The 23,375-nt window shown below is 40.1% G+C and overlaps 1 protein-coding gene across 3 annotated transcripts in view; it reads left to right on the top strand.

The window, feature by feature from the left end:
* Positions 1 to 740: 740 nt before the first annotated feature.
* Positions 741 to 23,375, top strand: part of ANKRD12 (ankyrin repeat domain 12) — a 75,667-nt gene continuing 53,032 nt past the window's right edge. For 2 of the 3 annotated variants that reach the window (XM_076329961.1, XM_076329962.1), the window contains exons 1-2: positions 741 to 879; positions 20,477 to 20,614. In XM_076329961.1, coding sequence (XP_076186076.1) covers positions 20,528 to 20,614 — 87 coding nt within the window. In that variant the 5' untranslated portion in view covers positions 741 to 879; positions 20,477 to 20,527. Of the gene's footprint in view, positions 880 to 20,476; positions 20,615 to 23,375 lie in introns of those variants that run through there. The other variant, XM_076329963.1, reaches the window with a different exon arrangement.

The raw sequence follows: 23,375 nt of genomic DNA on the forward strand, positions 1-23,375 counted from the left end.
CCCTCCCCGGGGAGGGAGCGGCCGCCACGGGCGCGGCGGCAGCAGGGAGGCCGCGCCGGTGGCTCTAAGTCGGGTCCCGTCCCGCGGGGACTGGAAAGCTCTCGCCCCCTCGCCCCGTCCCTGCCCCGCGACCAGGCGCGCCGCACCGGGGCCGCCGCCATTTCCAGAAAGTTCCAGTGGCCGCGGCCAAGAAGAGAGGGGCCGCCCCGGCGCGTGCGCGCGGCTCGCGTCCTCCCGTCGCCACCCGCTTCCCTCGCGACCCCCCGCCCCGCCCCGTGGCACCCTGCGAGCCCGTTATTCCCCGTCGCCTGCGTGCGCAGGGGGGGTCGAGGCGCTCCGCCCGCAGAGCAGCGAGGAACCCGTCAGAGGGCGGTGGGGGGGGGCCGCGTCCGTGACCGTCTCCTTCGGGAGGGGGAACGGAGCGGCGCGGTGACGTCGCCCCCCCCCCCCCGCCTTTCCCTCCCCAACCGCCGCCCGAGCGGTGTAACGTTCGCGGCAGCGCCTGCCCGCCCGCGTCCCGTGCCCTGTGTGAGGGCCACGTGGGTGGAGCGCGGCCAATGGGAGCTCCGCGGAGCTCTACTCCAGCAGCGACGTCGGGGGTGGTGGAAGGGGGAGGGGAGCGGCAACGGCAGCGCAGGGTAAGAGGGAGGGAGTGCGAGAGCGGGCGGGGGGAAGGAGGAGGAGGAGGAGGAGGGAGGGGTGCTTTCAAACCCGATAGCCACAGCGGCCGGAGCCGGGCCTGAGCCCCTGGGCACCGCCGGTGGCGGCGGGCGGCACCCGCTCCCCTGTCGGATCCCCGCGGCCGCGCCGCCACGGAGAGAGGAGGAGGGAAGCGGCGGGAGGAGGAGGACGCGTCCCGCCGCCGGCTCCCGAGAGAAGGTAAGGACCGGAGCGCACCTCCCCACCCCTTCCCGGTGCGCGGCGGGGACCCCCGATCCCACTCGCCGCCGCGGTGCCCGCGCCCGCAGGGTGCTGTCCCCCTGTCTCTGAACGGCGGGCAGCGGGGCGTCCGGGGAGTCCTCACCCGGTGCCCGCCTCGGGGGGTGTAACCGCTGCCCTACCCTCCTGGGCAGCGGGCACCGCGCCTCCCCCGACCAGCCCGGCGGGGCGGCGGGCCTGTCCCGGCGCTGCCCTCCGCAGGGGGCACGGCGGCGGCGGGCAGCGGCTCTCCGCTGTCAGCCTGTCAGAGCCGTGGCGGGAGCCATGGCCGCCGCTGTCACCGTCTGGCGGCCGCGCCTCTCGCCCGCCGAGCCCAGCCCCTGCCCCGCCGTCCGGCGGGGGGCCCGCTTGCGGCCGGGGGGCGGCGGCGGCGGGTGCCGCGGGAGGCAGGACCGTGGAGAGGGAGGCAGGCGGCGGCGCGGGGGCTGCACGGGCGGCCGGGGCGCGGGTGCCGAGCGCGGCATGGCGGTGTACACACACGCACACACACACGCCCCGCCGCTCCGCCTCCGTTTCGGGAATTTCGGCAGCTCCCTGCAGCCTCGGGAGTTGCTCCGCCGATTTCGGCCGTGCCGCCCCGCCGGGGTAGCCTGCCCTCGTCAAATCGAGACCTGGGGCGAGCGGGTGAGGCGTTTCTGGCGTCTTCCGTTAAACGCTAAAGGGTGCCGGGTTGTTTTGCAGAATAATACGTTCAGCTGGCTGGTCTGCCAGTGCAAGGCAGCCGTCGCTGAGGTGGAGCACAGTAACTCGCACAGCGCAGGTGACACTAGGCAACAAAGGAAGGACGAGAAATGAGAGAATGCCAGGCTCAGTTGCACGGTTCTTCACGCTAGTTCTAGCCTGACTCTCTAGGTACCATTGCTAATATTCATTATTTTTTTTTTTTTTAAGGACTGGGTAGCTGATAAGAAATGAAAGGATTTTTTAAAAAAATTTAAACTCCCAAATAAAATGAGTAGTTTAATACCAGTATTATCAGCTAGAGGTCTTGTGGAAATTGCCTGGACGCTGTCAGTGTGTTCTATGCCTTTTTCTGCGGGCCATGTGATGTGGAGGAAAATCTGAATTTTATACCTCTGAATTACAAGAGAGTTTATGGGATAAAACAGTGCTTTAATGAAGATGAGTAAGTTGTGATGCTTGTAGGAACAAAAAGCTGTTAGACAGATGTGGAACAGTCCAAATGTACTTACGTTCCAGGAAAGAAATGTTTAATCTTGGAACGCTAGGACAGGGTGAGATCATCATGTCCATAAGAAATCATTAACATTTATTAAAATAATTCAGTGTTATTGACATGTCATGATTTGGAGGCAGGGGTCACTTCTACTCTCTAGTTTTGAAGCATCAAGGGTTTGGGTGTTTTTCAGTATTCAAGTTGATGGCAGCTTGGTTGTCCTCACATCTTAGTTATTCTAGGTCCTCACATCTAGGTTACTCTAGGGACACAGTGAGCTACCCACAGGTGCTGTGCAGCTGCAAAGAGCTAAGCATCCTGTGCTTTCTTTCCTTCTTCCACTGTAATCTTCTGCTGTAGTTCAGTGGGTAAGAGTCCCTAGAGTAATAGATCTTCAGAATGATGTGAGACATCAGGGCATTTCACCTGTTACTATTTGAGGCTTGTGCAGATGTTGGGTGTCACTCGCTTTTCTTCATTTTTTAGATGGAAACTCAGACTCTCAGCTAACCTTGTGACTTGATGAGCTGGGGACATTAATCTCACCCTGTGTGAATTCAGCAGGTTTCTGTGCAAGCTTGAGAAACTGTTCAAATAAAATGGCAGGGTTTGAGGTATAGCAGAATACTTCATTGGGAAGGTAATGGTAAACCCATTGACTATCTTGTGTCTTCCCCCTCCCCCTTAATACTTCTACTTTCCTGTATGTGTCTTTTAAGCTAAAATGTCAAGGAGTGCCATTGTTTTCCTCGGCACCCAGGGGACTATGGTGGCATTCTTGTGGTGATGTCAGTTTTTTGGTGTGCGGTATGTGAGTCCCTTTTCTGATTTCCGGGCTTTTCTCTAGTAATCACTGAGTGCAGACAGTTGATCAGAGAGCCTTTGGTTCTTTCGCAAAGATGACAGCTCAGTCTTTCAGATATAAGGATTTCTGCCTTTCCACTGCCATCTCTTTGTGTGTTCTTCTCCCACCCAGAGGATTATTCAAAATTATTTGTGAACTTTGAATACTACAGACAGCGAAGCTTAGGACAGATGTTGTGTAAGAAAGCAAGCTTTGTGCAACAAACTTAAGTTCATTTACGTTTTTTTCCAGCAGGCTTGCACAATAGGTAACTTCTTTGAGGAAAAGGTCTTTTAATAAGCAGGCTGAATGAGTGCTTGTATGAAGCTTCAATGTTTGTTTGGCATCGGTTGCAGGGGGTACTACTATGTTACCACTTACTTTAGGATTAAAAGCACAAACTGAAAATTGAATACCTGTGTTTATTAAATTAGAGGTCATCAATCATAGTCTCAAGCAGCAGCTTCTTTGCATCATTATGTGTCTGTTTAAATTGCTACAAAACCCATAAAGTGTTGCAGCTTTAACTTAAGTAGATGGAAAAGTCCCGGATATCCTTTTAGCGGAAATACTGGCACCTAGAAATGGCTGAGCTAGAACTTCTTCCTCAATATTGGGCATACAGATGTATGAAAGCAAATTCTATTTGTTGAACTGATTTACCATGTTTAGACAATCTTAGGCTGATGAGATTGTCTGGAAGACTAGCGCAGTTGGTCCTCTTTAAAACTGGAAAAAACTATTGATTGCAAAATATGTAATGATTAACCTGCTACCACACTCACACTGTTAATATGCACACTCAAACCAACTTACTTTTGACAAATTTGATCTTATTTTATGAAGAGGTGGGCTGGGCGTGAATGTTTGGTGTTTCTTCTCTTACATGTTCTATTGCAGATGGAGTAGTATAAATGTTGATTGGTCATTTAGTCTCCAGATCAGACTATACTTATTTTTAACTACATCATTAGACTCTACTTAGACTCTAGCGACAGATGGTATGAAATAAATATTAGCATAAACTCTATCTTGCATCTTGTGTTATGACACTGAATAGTTTTATTAACAGAATAACAGAAGTCAGAGCCCTGCTAACATCTTCAGTTCTTTTCTTAACAGTTCATTATTATTCCAGAACCTAGAGAAGTCTTAAAAAGTTCCTCCATAAGCTTATGGAGCCATACTTTGTATCTTACCTATGCAGTTGAGGACCTTTATTGCCACTTGGCATAAAACCTAAATATTCATTTAAAGAGAGACTTGAAACCCTTGAGAGTATGACTTTGCCTTGGCTTATTTTGGGTTATCTCCCTGGATCTGACGAAGCGTCCTTATATCTGCTTTTATCTTTAGCAAGCAAAGTGAGTAAACTCTCCTCAGTTTCATGGCTGCTGCTCAGAATGCTCTAGGTAGTGATAATGTCACAAGAGGATTGGTTTCACACTGGTTTGTGCTAAGAAAAGCCATTAGCAATGTTAGAGACACAATTACAATCTATATTAGAGGCAAAAAGTAAAAATGCAAGCTGACTAGGAAGACTTGAGATATTTTCTTCTCTGCCCCTGTCATGTGCTTTCTACTTGCCAGTAGCCTGGTGGAGATGAAGAGTATTGGAACGACTTTCTTCTTGTTCTATGTCTTGCATTCATGAGGCTGGAAAACATCAGAGGTAGAAAGCACTTTTTTCCACTCTCTGAGCTTCAGAATGTATTAAATGCAACAGAAACCAAATAACACTTTGCATTTCTAGGAGTATTGTTGTGGTAGAAATCTTAGAAAGTTTCATTGCTTCATGGCAGCAGAAATGAGCTTACTTACAGGATGACATTTCCTATAGTTTCCCTTCTCTTTCAAAGCCTTTTGTATTAGTCTGGCTTTTCAAACTTTTCAGGCTCTGATAGATAGATAGCTTCCTTAGCCGGTTCATGGCAATGTCTTCCTCTTGTTTATGTTCGCTTCAAGATTGTGTGCAACAAAGAATGCTAACTGAGAGAAATTGGCTTTCTGTGGTGCTCTACACTGTTCAGCAACCTACTAATCTGAGGTCTTACTACTAGTTTACTGAGAAAGGGAAAATGGAAAGATCGTTTAGTGATACTCTCTTTCTAGAGTAAGCAATGCTAATCCATTCGTCTTCTGACTTCAAGAAGGGACAGGTGTCTTGACAACCATATTATCTTTTTTAAATAAATAAAATATATTGTCTTTTGTCTTGACAATAACTGGTTCTTTGCTTTCCAGTCCCTTCGATTCTCCAGATGACATAGTAAAACATTAATGAAGGTTAATTGCAGTACTCACTGTAGTTTTACAGCTCTAAATAGTTATACTTGTATGCAAACAGTATTATGGTTATTCTCTGTTCTCTGTTTCCACTCCATCTGTTACCTCACTATCTCTTTTCCCCCCAAAGAAAAATTATTTCCATAAAGGAACTGGTATACGATTTTGTTCTGTTACTTTTGTGATATGTGGTGATGGCCAAGAGGTGGCAATAAAGACCGTTGAATATTTTGCATGTCTTCACAATTTAGCCAGGACAAAAGCCTCCGTTATCCAGCTGCGGACCTGTAAGTAAGCCTAGTCAGAGTCAGAAGCTCGCTTTTTTTTCCTGCATCTACTGTTTTAGGTCTTACTCAAGAACGGTAGCACTCAAGCACACTGTTTTACCTGTGGTGAATCCTGCTAAAGTTGAAGGACTGCGAGTGGGTGTTGGCAGTTCATCTGCTTTTAGCCTGTGAAGGGCCTTTGCATGTTTTTAGGTTATGTTCCTTCTGGCAGTGCTGTACATAAGTTGTGGGTTTTCTTGTTTTTAGGTTGGCAAATTATCATTAGCTTATGAAGATTTAAATAGAAGTTACTGAGTTTCTAGTAATAATGTATAGAGTAGATTTGAAATCTCTTGTCTTGAAGATCTTTAGAAGGTTTCCAGAGGGGATGTAGATTCCTATAGAAGGAATTTAAACTTAATTTGCTATAGACTTGCTTATCTTAAGTTTGGCAAGGTACTGATAGAAAAGCTTTTAAGTTTTTCTTTGATAGGCACTGTGCTAATGGAATAGTCTTTCTTAGTTGACAAAGATCTACTTAGTTACATCTTTAAGGAATAACCAGTAGATCAAAACTGAAGCTTACGACTCCACTTCTCCATTTAGCTTAATGGGAGTATCATATTATGCTGAACATCTGTGCAGGTGCTTCCTTTGAACCCCTAGCTCATCCTAAAAAAGACTCAAGAGGAAGCACCTGTGAACATACAAGTTTTTTAGGCTTGTAGATTAAAAGGGAGGACTAATGGATTTTGCAATAAATGTCTTTGACTCCTGAGAGCCAGAGTTCTTGGGCAAGCATGACTCTTTCTTGATCCTATGAAGAGGAAATTCTGGGAAAGGAAAGAATCTCCTTTATTTTGAGAGGCTATCCAGAATAAAGGGAGATCCCTTCAGGCACTCTGGAAGCTTATGTATGTCTGATCTTTGGAGTAAAGAGATGAGGTTGTTTTTCCATGTAAATGTTTATTTTGACAGCTAGGTATGTCCCTCAGTAGGAATATGATGTTCGTAGTCTACGCAGCTGTCTTGATATGATTTAACTTGAATATGACATCAGTACTCACAATCTACACAGGTTCTTCTAGCCACCTGTGTAAGTCTTGGTTGGAATAAATGCTGTCCTGACTACATAGCGTAGTATGACATACACCATATTCTATGGTGAATATAGAAGACTTAAACCTCTTCATATGCTGAATGTATCAGCAGGAGGAGAGAACTGCCAGTAGGCATGCTGCCGCTGAGGTAAAGAATATCTGTATTTTTAATTCATGAAACAGAATCATAGACTAGTTGAGATTAGAAGGCACCTCTGGAGGTCATCTAGTCCACCCCCCTGCTCAGAGCAAGGTCAGCTAGAGCAGATTGCTTATAGGCATGACCAGTTGAACCTGGAATTCACCCCAGTAGTATGAGTAAAATGTTATGAAGTTCTAATTTTAGTTAGTCTGTTGGGATTCCATGCTGAACCTGTTGCTGAAGGCTTGATAAATTGTAGAACTGTCAAACTTTTTTTTTCTTTCAAATGTAGAATAGAAATGTTTTTCAACTGTTGTAGGTAATGTGTTTTTCCTGACTAATTTCATTTTTAATAGTCAAAGGATGCATTCTTCTTGTACTGCCTGTGTGTGGTAGTCTTGTAAAGCTGTGGTGCATTCTACTAAGTTCAACTATATGGAGTTTTAATGAAGTTTTTTTGGGTTTTGTTTGTTTGGCTTTTTTAAATTTAAACGACTAATTAACTGGTTACATAAGTAAAACTTCTTTGCACTTCATCTCGCTTATTAAAAATGCAGTTTCTGTTTGTTGGTTTTTTTGGGTTTTTTTTTTGACAAAGAAAAGACAAATACATGAGTGTCTTTTCTACGTTGTTTGTACTGGAATTTAGTTGAAGAAAATCTCTTCCAGTGCTTGCACCTCAGCTTGTGAGTGAGAAACTGAAAGTGAAACAACCTTATTTTCTACTGCTGAAGGAGAAATATGAAAAGTAGCTAAAGCATAAATATTAATAAGAGCATTTATTCAGAAATTGTCATTTGACTATTGATAACATCTGAAAAGAAACTTATGGTATTTTTGATCTTGCAGAATTCCTTTCAAGGAGAAAAACAATTATTTATTCAACCAGTAGTATTTGTACTCTCATAATTCTGTTTGTTTCTTTCCAGCACTTCCTTGCAGAACAGCCAGCCATATGTAAAAACAATAATGCTAGTATCTTCCGTGAAAAGACAAAGGGTTGATCTGAGAGTAGAGAAATGCACTTGAGAATAAGACAATACTGACAAACATCCTTCAGATTCATCTTGAATTCTGTCACCGGTTGCAGTTCCTTACTGGCCCACATGGAGGAATGCTCTAGAAATGGTATATGTGGTTCAGAAGGAATGATGCCCCTTGTTGCTATGGGAGCCATTCCTGCCCAACTGAAATGGGAGTCAATGTCTGACTTATGGAAGGCGGGCTTATCACCATTTTGGGGAGAGGGAATGTTTTCGTTGTTTGTTTCTGTTTGTTGTTAATGCCAGGAGTTAACCCTATTCTTAAATGTATGTTTCTTACATCTTGTCCCTCCCAGTCTGGGGCAGGGGATGCGTACCTATATGCATAAAAAGAAGCTTCAGCACAAGTCTCATGGAATCAGGGAGGATTTTCTGCTTTTAAATAATTCCTAACTATTCTCTGATAAAAACGTCATCTGGTTTATGTTACGGAAGTTCCACAAACGTTCAGCTTTGGTATTTTAAGCTGTTTCATTTAAAATCAGTTTTGTCATAAAACATTAATTCAAATATTTTGAATGCAGCGCTTTTCTTGGGTATTAAGAGGAAATTATATGAGAAAATAGAGACATCCCTACTTCTTTTGTTTTATACCTTTTCTCAGCACCTTACAGGGTCTTTGGAGGCAGTCTCTTTGTGTCTTCGGTTGGATGGGGCTTGATGCAGATGGGTTTACACAGGTTTTGGGTCCATGAATCTAACTGATTTTTTGAGTGTCCCGTCCTTTGAAAATTACACCTTTCTGGATACTTGGACTTTAGTATTTAGTATACTACTGTGAGGTGTTGAAGCAGAGACTAGCACACTCATTTTCTTTAGTTCTTCCATGTTCAGTTATCTGTGTGGAAGAACATTAAAGGTCATTTATAGATAGCTGGGATCCTTTTGTTTCTTTTCCACTGTCATGTTCTGTTAATAATTTTTAGCTCTTATATGCTAAGCAAGACTAGGTTGTTTGGCATAGCACCTGCAAGGATATTTTGACAAAATGTTAGCTTTTATGGTTTTTCAGTGCCATGGCAAGACATAAATAGTAATTAATTCCATATGAGTTTAGAAGTCTGATATCAACAAGCTTTTTTGATTTTTTTTTTTTTTTTTTTTTTCATAATCTTGATGTGTGGCGTGACATTTGCAGTGGGAGGATCTCAGAATCTATTTGAGATTGGAAACTTTAAAGAAAGTAAAGGAAGGAAATGGGATTGTGTTGCAAAAGAAGTAAAGCAAGTTCTTCTTGTCTGTGTTTGCACACCTTATTGCTGTAAACTACAATGTCACTAACCTTTATGTTCTGCTGTGTCAGAAATGCTGTCTGCCATATATTAGAATAGCACTACTCATTTGCCCTTCTGCGGATAGAAGAATGGGATCACGAGTTGATGGGTTTTGGTTGGGACTCCACTTTAAATAATGAACGGGATGGATCTCTGGGGATAAATTGCAATTCTGCAGTCCAGGATACTGCTCCAAGAGGAGTCCTATTGCAGAAGTTGAAATAAGTTCTCTAATTTAGGAGGAGGTTGCAGGAAGAGAAAAGAGGGTCCCATGTTGAAGAAAGTTGAGTACTGACCCTGAAAATTACTGATTTTCAGTCTGGTTTGGAATTTGTGAAAGATACAGGCTTTTTATGAGCATTTGCCAAGTGTTTTCCTCACTTGTGGATAACTGCTTTGAGACTGTTTTACCTTTTTTCTTCTGCAGTGGTGGGGAAGAGGAGTTGATTGCAGAAGTTGAAACTGAAGTCACTAGTAGCTATGGTCTCACCAAGTATAAAGTACTGTCTAACATGAAATAATCTGAAAAATAATTTTCCATAATGTATGATGGGTATGGCAAATTGGTCAAACTCTTGACCTCATTATTTCTGCGGACTTAAGTTGCTATCTGTAAAATAAAGGAAATAATGAATTCTCATCTTCCAGCAACATTGTGAAAATAAATTACTGTCTGTGAAAGGAGGGGAAGCCTAATCCTTTTTATTCCCAGTTCTGATTTATGGATAGTTAAGTTCTGTGGTGTTGTCCAGGATAGGTCCTCCTCTTTATTTACGATGTTTTTTAAAATTAAAAAATGTGGTTTAGACATTTCCTTCTCTTTAAGAAGGTGGAAATCAAGGCAAGCTGAAATAGCAGGGAATTGTGGTATGAGTGACAAATAGATTCTCTTTCTCTGGAAGCAAGTGAAGCCACTTCCTACGTGTGTTTCTGGTCAGTGTTCCTCAGAACTTCACCAGGTTGTCAAAAATTTTCACACAGCAACAGAAGCAAGTTTCTTCAATTGCTATGAGGATTTGCCTTTGCCAGTAGTAAGAATGATCACAGAAAGTTGAAGTCCGCTTTTTGTCTTGAGTGCTACTTAAACATTTCAGCAGGAGCATTAAGGGCTAAACTAGCTTAAAAGGAATGTTCAGCAAATGAATATATTACTTGATCATGTTCAAGGAAGTATAAATAAAATCAGAGTTGTAAGATACCCTAAAAATCTCATTCATTTTGTCTCATTTTGTTTTTACTTTTGGAAGCAAATCAGTGCCAATGTGTTGGTTTCATTCTGACAGGTAGATTTTTGAGTTTTAGTTAAAACTGTGTGAGGTGAGATATGTCCAACGCTACTCCAACAGGAGTTTCAGTCCTTACTTGGTTGGCATTTATTATAAGTGTAGTTGCAAGAAAACATTACAGAAAGAAGTGCAGGTGTAGTTCTAATGATGAACTGTGACATGAAAGAGGAGCAATCTCTTGCTCAGATACAGCTGTTATTGAAGCATGATCTAGCTGTAATTTGTAAACCAGTAGTACCTTTAAAATTCAAGTCAATCCATGCAACAAATCTCAAAGGCATATTGGGGTGTGGTATTTTCAATCAGTGAATAAGATTCTGTAAATTAAATTTTGGGCCAAAGTTTATTCTTCTTCCACAGTGTGCTGCTTGTAAAACTCTGCTGCATGATTTATAGGTGCCTATAGTTAGTCAAGAATAGGAAGGTCTGTATTTTCCATGGCTTCTTTTACCATTTTTTTCCTGCTCAAGTAACAAACTCAACCTGGTCTATGTAAGTACAAGGACAGCTGAAAATGTCTGACTGACTAGATAACTGAGGGACTTAGATGACCTCCGGATGTCCCTTAACCTCAACTATTCTTTAATTCTATGAGCAGTGAAGTTCTTGTGTTCTTTGGTAAGCATGTGTTTAGTTAAAAAGGAAAAAAAAGCCTTACTAAAACTCAATCAGAAAACTCCAGATTCAGTCATGCTCTTTAATAGAGCGTATTTGTTAGAAAGAGGTTGACAAGTCTAGGTGCTACTATTGAAATTGAAGAGTATTGCATAATCTGTGGAACTTGAAACCAAGCACAGGTAAACTGAGGGTCTTAAAATATGGATTTGAAGGTGTTCTGAGTAGGAGCCCAAGGTCCTGTATAGGCAAGTGCAACAAAACCCCTGCAAAGAGTCTTGTTCGTTTTCTGCATAGGAAAGAGTTGTATGTACTCTCATTTGTTGCTCTTCCTAGTAGAAATTCCTAGACTATGAGATACGTTCTTTATTTTGGTAGGAAGTAGTGGTGAGTTCCAGCTGAAGTATTGGAAAATCTTTCTTGCTGCCTGTGTTGGCTGTCTTTTAGGGACTTTATCCTAGCCCTGTGTAGTGTAGTCTGGCATGCGATGAGTAGGTACTTCAAAGTATATTAAAAGCTGTTCTGGAGATTGAGTAGTTACTGCCCATTCCTATTTCAGTATTCAAGGACACCTTTATAAAAAGGGGTTTAAATATTTTATTCTTCCTATTACAGACAGATTTGTGCAATCCTTATATATTTGGATCTCAAGTATCTAAACATTTCAAATTAAAATGTAGAAATACTCTGTGATAGGACAGTGAGTCTAGTAGTCCGTTCCATATATTAGCTAGGATCTGAGGAGTCTCCAGAATACACTTATCCAAGTTATCTCATGGTATATATTTCTGAAAGGTGTGTTTATGTTAGGCTGTTGTTTTGTTTTCTTTGATTTTTAGTATATCATCTGAAAATCTGGTAGGGAGGATTACTGCAGGGGAGGGGTAAGGCACTTTTTCTGAGGTTGCACAATAGGTATAGCAAAGAAAGGAGTGTAGAACTGGTCTCAGTGTTGTGTGTTCTAGCCACAAAGTCATCTCAAGTATTGTGCAAATCTTAAAGGAAAATTGTAATAAAAAATTCCTCACTTCTGGACCAAAAGTGTTTTGTCGTATTTTATCATCAAATGCTGTAAAATCTGCCAAATTTGTGACTCATGTCCATGCTGGGTACTGCATTTGCACTTAATACCGCAACAGACTGTTGCCTTAGGCACCGTTAGTTTGAGACTGTGTTGGAGCTTAGTTCTTTCATCATAACTCTGACACTGGAGTCTGCATGGACTGAACTGTCGCAATCACGTGTGAAAAGAGCTTGTGAATATTTTCCAAATAAAAATGTTCTTGTCACCTTTCATCTGTAAAAGCCACTGCATGTATCATTCAGGCACTGTTCTCTCCAACATACTAAATTGGTGTGCTACCTAAAGCCAGTAGTATTTAGTAATTTGTTTGCTGGTTACTGCTAGAGAACTGAATTGCAAGTGCAATGAGACACCATGGAGTGCAGGGCAAAAAGTGCCTGGTAAGTTGTTCTGTTCACTGTATTTGATGGTATTTTAGTGCACGCCACATACAGAAAGTGGTGATGGTAAAAATTTAGTCTTAAATAGTTATTATTTTTTATTATATTATTATTTCATCTTTTCTTATGCAAAATGTGTTTTACTTTAAGCTTGTAAAGGACAATATACTTCTAGCCTGCAGCAGGAGGCAGGCTTGCCAGGTAGGGATGTACTGCAGTGCGTATTTAGTCCATTATAGCTGCATATGCCTAATGTATTATCAACTTTTGGAAAAAATATAAAGTATTTTACTATCTAGATCTCATACCTACTCAACTTTGACTTTAGCACCCTGGGAGTTAAGTTGTTCAGTAATCGTACTTAGCAGTAACATGCATGCAACCCTCGGTTGCTAAATGATTGGGAGGAAGTCTTTTTTTGGGATCCCTGTAACACTGTTTTTGTAGGACTCTGCACAAGAAACCTAAAACTGTTTTTGCTCAAATGAAGCCTTTAATAGCCCTTTCATTGTCTTCATTGTAAAGATCAAATAAACTGCTGCAATGATTATAGAATAGCTGTGTTTATGTAGTCCTCTGCAATTAAGACCTTGGTACAAAGACTAATATTTTTGTGGCTACAGTCACTCTGAAACTTTGAAATTTCAGAACAGTATTTTGTATAATGTTCTAATGAGATTTTTAAGTGCATGCCCTGGGCAATGTCCCATCATTTACCATCATTTTGACATTCTCATGAGACAGCAGCAGTGTTTAAGACTTCGTTCCTATGAGTATGTCCGTCCAAAGAGGTAATGGAAAACTGACCACAGTAGTAAGCTTGTCATTCTCCATTAAAACTAAAAGGAGATGGAATGCTTGTGCTTTTTTACAGGGCCACAGGAATGGCAAGACTAAAGAATTTTGGTTTGTGTTCCCTGTTCTGGGGAAAAAATTCTTGTGTGTTGATCATGGAGTCTCCTCTACTCTCCTCCCAAGCACAATCCCTTCTTACCTGCCCTCTCAAGTTTCTCTCTCCGTTGCTTCCTTATCACAGTCACATTCTCTCATTTAGCTAATCTGAAGCTTTACTCCTCACAGGCATACTTCTGTGTGGGAAATATCAGGTAAAAATATAGATGTTCTTTTCATACACGTGGTGTTTAAATTCCCAAGCCAGAAAAGCCCAGCTCAGTACTACTGGACTTTACTACCCTCCTACAGCGTGTTGTACCTGAATGGTCTCTTTCCCCAGAGTCCCAAATTCCTGGTCTTGTGCCTCTCGGCATGTCCCCAGCCTCTAACCAAAATATCCCAAATAACCTCTCATTGCGTTTCGAGCCCTTTTTTTCTTACTGAACACTGTAGGTGAAAAGGTAGATGCTGGTGTGATAACATATGCGTTGCAGTCTGACCGGGAACTGTTTCATTGTATAGCAGTAGGTTATGGTTGAGTAACTGTCTGTATAGAAGCACCAAGTTCTGTAAGAAGAAGGGGAAAAAAAAAATGACAGTGCTGCTACATCTCCTATCACAATGTTTCATGTAGCACTAGCAATACTAGAGTTTGTTAACCTCTCTTTTGGAAAGAAATCACTTTTCTAAGTTGTTTGCTGAAGGATGCTTTTATTGTGAAATAAAATACTGAAGTCATTTGCACTTTCCTGATAAGAAGAAAAAAGAACTGAGTGTTAAACTTAGTTAAATGAACATTTTTTTTGCTAATATCTTTTTGCTTAAACTCTGCTCCTTACAGTATTTAAAAAGCCCAATTTTCTGTGGATTTTGGTCCTTTGTACTATAGCCATTCCCTTTCTCCCAGTGCATTAACCTCAGCTGCCTTTAACACTCCCACTAGAATACAGATAACATTTGGCATGGCTAGGCGGGAGCTACCTACATACTTCTTAATTAGCCAGTATGTACATACGGGTTGGCCAGCTGGCTTTCTCTGAACAGAATATGTAATGTTGGCTTTTGCCTGCCTTTCCCTCAGTTCAGCTGTTCTTAGACATCTCTCTCTTATACTCATCCACCAACTTTTTTTTTTTTCCTTTCCATAATAGACTCTTAATAGCTTTGAGATCTAAATCATACCAGTCATTTCTAAATAAACTTGGAAGAGACAAAGTCTTGGGGGTGGGAGGGAGGAGATCGCTAAGAGGAAACCTACATCAGTGTCTTAATTTGAATCAGGAATACACCTTTAGAGTGACTATCTTTAGCTCTCCTCGCTGTAGTTTAGTTTGCTCTATGCAGTAGCTTCAGAGCTTGATTCCTCCTGTTTTAAGCCAAGAGATGTGTTCAGGAATGTGCTGAATGTGCCCCAACCTTTAATGTGTGTTTAGTGGGACTGCACTAGAACTAGTCCAGAGCAAAACTGCTAAATGTGACTAGTGTAAATTCTGAATTTTTGTTACCAGCTGTTCCACTCTACAGATCTGCTCTCGATAATTCTGTACTTCTTGCTAATGTATATGTAGCCTTAGCTGTCATTTTCTTAAGTTTAATTTTAGCAAAACATTCTGAAGCACTCCTGTCAAATATTTATAGCAGAAATTTTGTACAGTTGATTCACTGTTTCCCGGTCTGGAGTAAACCCCTACTGGAAGAGAGGGATATTTTTCTTCTCCCCCCCCCCCCCCCCCCCCCTTGGAGATGAAATAAGGTATGGGAAATATAGAGGAACAGAGATAGTTGAGAAGATTGCCTTATGCTAGATCCCCTGCTTTTTAAATGCAAATGCATTCTAGAGCTCAAGGATAAATGCAGTATCTTGGAAATTAACCCATCTACTACTAATATTCTCATAAATTTCAGTCTTGTGCCCCATTGATTTGCTATAATAGCAGTCAGCTAACCTTCAAGATCAACTGTACAACAGGGCTACCAAAGAAAACCTTCCCTAAGCATCATGTAACTTTTTGCTGTATGTGTTATGGGGAAGACATGCAGGAACAGGAAGGCAAGCATGCATTGTAAACCAGAAAGGAAACAAGTAGTTCTGTGAGCACCAGAACTAATGATGCTTAATTTCTTATGGATTTATGTCTTATGGTTCATTGACTCTGGTAACGTGCAACTCGCCATTGAAACTTCCCCTGTGACTAGGGGAAAAGAAGGAAAGTGGCTTATAAAAGGCCATCTTATCTGCAGTTTTCTTACATGCAATATGGCATGAAGCTCATATTGAAACTTCCCCTTGGGGAAAACAGTGACAGATTATTGTTGTTGTTGTTGTTATTATCCACCAGCCACCTTTTTCCATTAAATTTATGAGTGCTTAATATATTTGAAAACTTCTCTCTGCTGTCAAATTTAAAGAAAATCCATCTACAGGCTTGAAAGTCATTGGTGAATCATACGTATGCATGCAACAAACACATGGGCCTCAGTTTCTCAGGAGACTGGGCTGAAAGCAAAAACTCTCATTAAAGGGATTGAACAGCAGTGGCAGCTGTTGGAGTACTGCATGAATTCTCTGGTTTTTTTACATAGGTGAAGGCATGCCCTTTCATGAGTCCTAGATGTAAGCTTATACAATTAATACAGTAACTTGTTGGTATTAGAGATTTATTATATGCCTAATTTTCTGTAGCTAGTTATATCTGAAATTCTGGTGGTTGGTGGGGGTTTTTTGTTCGTTTTTGGGGTGGGTTTTTTTAATGAAATAATCCTAGCTTTTTATATCATTGCCTGTAGATCTGTCAAAATGCTTACCTTTGTTACTTTAAGGAGAAAATAGAATTTTTTAGTTCCTTTAGGTGAAAAATGATTGAGAGGAGTTTAACAGTATTTCAAATAATAGGACATTGATAACTGATAATGAATGTGCAGGAAAGACATCTAAACATAAAGACGTCCAAACATAAAATCAGAATATCTGATTATTACATGCAGAGAAGTTTCTTTAGTAGGAAGCAGATTCTATGTTTTATTGAAAAGCATGAAATAGATCAGTTTGGTAGAGAAAAAGCACAGCTGTGCCTGTTTGTCAGATGAAAAGTGATGGTGCTGCTTATTGTGACAGAGGAGAATAATTTGAATGTAAAGAGTTTAACTTTTAATTTAGGGTTCTGGTGATTTGAAATATGCCATCAAGACTGCCTGGTAAACCAATAATTGCATTAAGAAACAGCCCTGAAGGAAACTCAGAGCAGACAGATCTAGGTTTCCCTGGAAGAATCTGCTAATGTTCTACATTTTCACTTTGAATGCAAATGTTTGTTGACTGTGTTCAGGACATGAATTGAAATGGCACTAACTGCAGGCAAAAGGAAATAAAGTTAAAATGTCAGTAAAATAACTTCTTTGTGTCAGAATTTTATTGTAATATATACTATGCGATCATGGGTTGAAGAGTTTGCTTACACTTCTGGACCATAGTGTTATCTTATGAAATAAAAAAAATTAGCCTTTATGAAAAGTTTTTTTTTTTCTCAAATATTTGAAGCATTTATGTCTGTTTGAAGTATTTCACACAGGGATTGTAAAATAGCAACCTGGCACATAAAACATGTAATGGAAATACTGCCGTGTGTCAGTGTGATAGTTGGGATGGTTCTGCTTTAATAATCCAGTATATGATACTCAGTTTTTAGCAAACTTCCAAAGCAGTTTTCTCTTCAAAACATAATTGCCTTGGGGTCAAGAATTGAACGAATTCACATTTAATTTTGATCATGTGGTGAAGAAAATGGAAACATCCTATGCTTTCTGTTTTCATTTACTTACATTTGTGTGTTATTTGTGCTAACTGTATTATTAAAATATACCTTTAATGTAATTTTATTTTGAAATGTTTTCATCATCCTCTTGCCCCATACGATACCTGTAGCTTGATTGATTTTTTTTTTTTTTTTTTTTTTTTTTTTGTCTAGCATTTTAAAAAATGAACTATTTCTTTTCAGTAAGAGTTGAACGGACATGCAGGGAGGCTGGGCCTTTTGTGAAGGAGGAACTCTTGTTCAATTAATGTGGTTTAGCCCTTACTGGTGAGGCAAATAAGAGGAATGGAGCCAAGCCTAAGATAATAAATTTTACTAAGCTCATGAAGTTGGGCTCTTTACTGTCAGTGCCAGAAGGGTATAGGGAATGGCATACCGAATCAGGAAAGGAAGAGAAGCAAAGCAGGAATGGGGATAGTTTCAGGGAGTCAAGTAGCAGAAAAAAAGGAAGGAAAGAAAACAGCAGCATATGCAATGAGAAAAATTTTGATTAAAATAATAAAGATAACTTTCACACGTTGATCTGTTTTAAAGTAGTTGTAATCATGATGATATATACAATGGGAATTGTTGCAAATGAAACATAAGAGAGGATTTGAGAGGCTAACTGAGCAAAAGCAGATTTGTGACTTGTGTTTTCTTTTTAAACCCATGAAAACAGAGATATTTGCTGCTATGGTAATACTCTATGTATGGTGTAATCAGCACAGTAGTCGTTGTCTGTGAAGATACTAACTCATTGCTTCTTTTAGTATTGAGATTTTTGTAAACTACAGGAAACTCATTCTAGAGTACCCTCCATTGCACCAATAACCCTTTTTCTTCCTGCAACTATTACAAAAAGCAAATAAAAAGAAAAGCCAAATAACCGTGTGCTTTGATGTCTATTAAAAATGAACAATTACTCTCTGTATTGGTAGGGCTGCATAAATCCTATTGACACTACATAAATGAAGGGAATATACTAATGTTTCTTTTGTCTTGGGTAAGAGTAGAACAGTAGGAATTTCACAATATGGTATCTTGTATCATAGTGGAGGCAAGATTCAGGTTATTGTATGTGAGACAGTTTCTAATAAAGCTCTTCCTTGTGGTTAATGTTAAAAAAAAATCAGGTGTAGGGGAAAGGGAGGAAAAGAGCAGACCTTAGTGCAGCATTTCCTAATTTTTTGACTTGAGGATTGAGCATTTTGAACTTTCCTTCGCCTCTTGTTTTTCCCCCTCTTGTTTTGGAAGAATAAGAAAGCAAGATGTTACTTTGTTGTATACAGTGGCATTAATCTTAAGCTAAGTATTCTGTAAGGGAATTTCCCATAGTTTAGGTCTTGCGGGGGACAGGTGGGTGGAGTGGTGGTGGTGTGCTGTGCAGAAATTTGTTGCAAGATGAAAGTTTTTTGTGTCAGGTCTAGTATGCAAAACATTTTTCTCAAAGTTATCTGCCAAAGAGAAAATACCGGTCTCTGTTGTCAGTTACCTGTGTCAAACCAAAATAGTGGCCTTGGTCCTATAACAGCAACAAATTCACTATGTCATTATCCCAAAATCTTAACTGTAAAGCAACAATAGAAATGTCACGCCTGAAATGATGTCTAGCTGAGACATAAAATTACTACAAGACTCACTAAGACTGTGATCACATCAGTTCAACAAGACCCCTAAAACGTCACCAGCTTTAAAGTGACGTCAAATGCAATTTTACTTTTCACGTGACCTCTCCTCCTAGGCACTTTTACAAGAGGAGTGGCTCTTCATTCTGTGGAAGAGGCAAGTCAGGCAAACGAGAGAGTTCAGCAAATGACTTTGTTGGGATTTTTGGCTATGACACTGTTCCTGCTGTAAGCTATGTTTTTGTGTTAGATTTCTTGGGTTTCACCCTCAGCTGGAATTGGCTTCCGAGTCTTGGCTAGGCCACAAATCTGTTAATACATTTTGGGATTTATGAGGAGTGGTATGTAGTGGCCTAACAACATGTTTGTCTGTTAACAAGCCTGAGCAGAGTGAATGAGAATCTCCAGTGCACCTTTGGAGATGTGAAGATGATGGCTTATGAGCTTGGTACAAATTTGTTTAAGTTAGCTTTCTAATATTATCTGCCATGTTTTCTTCTATGGTCTTTTACTTACACACTGTAGCGAGCTGAGTTTGCCCTGCTGATTCCTGTCTCATTTTTAGCTCCTGTCTTGACAGTTGCCTGAACCATAGAATATGGAGAGAAGCGTTACTTCTCTGTTCCTTGTTTGTTATTCAGAATTGATAGTTTGCGGTCTTCCGTTGCTAAACTCACTTACCATAGTACTTAATGGTTTGTGTAGTAAAAATTCTGGTGTGCTGGCAAGATATTAGGGCCTGTTTGTTTATCCTAACTTTTTTTCTTTGTAGTAAGAACTTTGTAGTTCTTAACAAGATGCTAAATAAATAATGCTAAAAAGCACTAGACTGTATTGCTGGTGGTGTTGAAAGTGTAGAGCAGTCTTCTGCTGTGCTCTTGACATACGTTTTTTAGGACAGCCTGACTTTCCCTGGTTAGGTATTGCGGTTGGACTCAATGATTTTAGAGGTCTTTTCCAACCTAAATGATTCTGTGATTCTACGTATTAAAAATATTCTGCTTCTCTTGAAGTAGAAAAGTGGAATCAGAACTAACATGGAAAAAACAAAATTCCATGATGTGAATCTGTAATGCCACTTACTTGGTGTACTCTGGAGATGAAACACCACAGAGCTCTTAGAGCTTTATATACATATATATATATAGCAATGGCTTATGTAATTAATTTGCTAGACAGTGGAAATTAAGGTTTCTAGTTCCAGGTCTAAGCTTTAGAGGATTTTTCTTCTAACATATATCTCTTATTCCAACAAATAGGATAGCAAATCACCAAGATTTGACCTTCTTTCCATAATATTTTGGGTAGACAATATTTCAGTTTCCCAGGCTAGAAAGCTTAATTTCTCTTCACACTGTTGCTAGAAATGATCTTACGTATCCTCCCAGTCTTATTAACTATAAAATTGAGATACTGAACCAATAAACCATCAAATATCCAAAAGTGTTAAGTCTGCCAAAGAGGTAAGTTAGAGGGATGACGCAGTTCAGCAACTGACTTGGTGGTTTTCTGATGACACTGTTGCCAGTAGTAGCCGTGTTAGACCTTTTAGGTTTTCACCCCAAAGTTTGAGCTGCAGATGAGTGGGATGCTTGAAATCAGGTGTCATTGTTAGTCATCTTTTTTGAGGTACTATTCAGCTCTGCTACCATCTACAGTAACAACATTTGTCCTGAAATGACACTGTAATGTGTATGTTTATATAATGTTGGTTGTTTGTTTTTCAGACACACGATGAACCCTCTGATACAAGATACAGCTAGCTAAACAGCTATAAAATGCCCAAATTTGGGTCTACAAAAACAGTTCAAGTTGAAAATTCTGACAGCGATAGCACCATGGTGGAAAAACCAACTGCAAGAAAGGTAACAAAATTATATTCATGTCCATTTAATTTCAGTGAAATGAAGAGCATGTGTTCTATCACGATTTTTGTTACTGTAATGGGAAGAAATAAATATGAATCTATATTCTGATACCGTGAGCGCAGAAAAAAAAGTTTTTACATGGCTTTAACTGTAAATTAAACTAGGGAATGGAATTTATGCCTTTTATTGCAACTTGCATCTTAATTCAAAAGGAAGCTGGACATGTTAGGTTTATTTGACGTAAGTTAGTGCTTAGTTTCCATATCTTACATCATATGAAGTCTTTATAGACTCACAAGAACAATGACTCATATTTTTTTAATTTTACAGTGTCTTACTGTCTGTAACAAACACATGAAACATTTCTGAAGGCCTGTGACAGAGCACAGACCAATGAACAAACATAAGTTTCTTATATTCCTTTGTAACACAGGGACTTGTTCCCTCTGTTAGGAGGACTTGAAAGCCAAATGCTGCAGAAGGGTTAAGCGTAACTCCTGTGCAAGGGAGTCTACTCTATAAACTGTACAATCCATTTTTGAGTGTTGGAGAATGAAGGAGTATGCAAGCTCCAGTAATACTGAAGGGTGGTTTGTTGTTTATAAATGTGAAGTATCCTATAATTTTCAAACTTCTGGAGCCAAACTGCAAATAACCCAGTTCTCTGTTTTGTCTGCCTAGTACACTTGTACAACAGACAAGTTTATCTGTAGTACTAATGAATAACAAAAGATAGAATAATATTCTGTATTGTGAATGATGAGTTGTATATTGCCCTAAGGAGAGAGAATCCATTTATCTCCCAAATGATGTTTAAAACTGTTTTCTCTGGAAAAGGAGATTGTGTGTGTGTGTGTGTGTGTGTGTGGTGTCATACTTAACTGTTACTATTTTATTGAAGTCTGTATTCTCTGTAAGACCACTTAATGAATGGATATTAGACAGGGAGAGATGAAAAAATAGGAAAAGATGAGAAGATCCAGCATCTGCTTCAAACTGTTTGTCTTCTGAAAACATTCATAGAAAGCATTAGAGTTTTAGTCTCTTCCCAGTTTGTTTTATGGGTCCCAGCAAAGTGAGACAAAGGTAGTTGTTTCTGCTAGCTGTGTTGAACTACCTCGATAAGAAAAAAAGAGTAAAATGGGGAAAGGAAATTGGCTTACTAATAAAGGGATGAAAAAATGTTGGGGTTTGTTGTTGTTTTGGTCTGGTCTTTGGGATATGGTCAAGTTAATTGAAGTGTCATTCAACACTGGGAATAAGGGGGGTAAACTGGGGCCTACAAGCAGCAAGAATACGAAGGCTATTGCAGTGAAATTTAGTGGTATTCAGTACTGCCTTTTTATTTATATACTTGTAAATAAGCCACATTTTGTAAAGATTTTAGGTTATTTAACTAAAAAAAATATTTTCTGGCTTTATAAACTCTTGTTACCTTGACACTTCAGTATTTCTGAAAAAAGCTTTTGACACAGGAAAATTTGGAAGACAATCAACAGCTGCTCATGCTAGGAAAACTGACTTATGTCATCTTTTTTTCAAGCTTTATTTGTGTTTTTAATTTAAAAAAACCCTGTAACACAGGTTAAAATGAATTTTCATCTTTTGTTCGCTTTCATCAAAGCAAAAATAGTGGGTTTGCTGGAATGTGTCAATTTTTAAGTTTTTTCTTTTCCCTGTTTCTCTGCTAAAGGTACGGCTTGAAATGCTTGGAATGCATTTGTTTGTAGGTTTGAACATACAGAAATAGACTATCATATTTTTATAGTGCAGATTACTTTATTCCTTTGTAGGCTTTGAATTTTACATACAAATTGCTCTGTAATCTGAGTTTAAAAAAGATAAATCAATCAAAATAAAGAGTTTACTTCTGAGGCCCCTTTTCCTCCTCCACTCTCCACCTCTGACATCCCCTCACCTCCTCTCCCTGTTGCTTGCTGCCATAGTAGAAAAATGGTGCTGGTTTCCAGAGTGGCTGTTGAATCTGCAGCCACTGCCAAAGGAACTGCCTTAGCAGTGATCCTTGTGCCCAGTTCAGTATTTGCTGGTTGTCTTGACACCTTCGTCTCCAGTAATCTCCTGCCTCCGATGTACTAATAACAATTAATGTCTGCTGAGCCATTTTAACCCCCCTACCCTGCAATATCTGCAAAGTTAGGTAATTTTCTGAAACAGATATGTGTAGCTCTCTTTCACCAGAAGAAGATATGAATCCATATGAAAATATGAATAACTTTTTCCAGGGAATAGAACAGTGAACATGGTGTCATTTATACATGGCAAATTTTGATTTGATTTAGAAGGGAGTAAATTAACATTCCATTTTTAATGGTCGCATAAAACCCTTTCATTGTCATACTAGCTTGCGTGATGGTTTCTCCTTAGCTGGCTGCTCTAACAAGGAAATGCTTCTTGTTGAGACTGATCATCAGTACAGGAATTGGAAGTATGGACAAATGTGCTAGGTTCAGATTCTACCTTGCCTGGTATTTGAGATTAAGAGGCCAGTGAAGGCAGGGTTACTTAGAAAATTAAAGTCGGGGGGAAGATGGAAGTTTGACCAAGGACATGTGTATGGAAACACAATGGTGGACTAATTAGATTGATACCAAACAGTAAACTGATAAACTGCTTGCACTGTTACGTTCAGTCTTGCTTGCTGTCCACCTTGGCACAATATTTAATGTGAGATTAGAATAATGTAGGATTTGGTTTGGGGATTGTATGGTATAAATTGATATATGTAATATTTAATATT

This window comes from Aptenodytes patagonicus, chromosome 2 (genome assembly GCF_965638725.1).
Source record: "Aptenodytes patagonicus chromosome 2, bAptPat1.pri.cur, whole genome shotgun sequence".
In the NCBI taxonomy this organism is placed as follows: domain Eukaryota; kingdom Metazoa; phylum Chordata; class Aves; order Sphenisciformes; family Spheniscidae; genus Aptenodytes; species Aptenodytes patagonicus.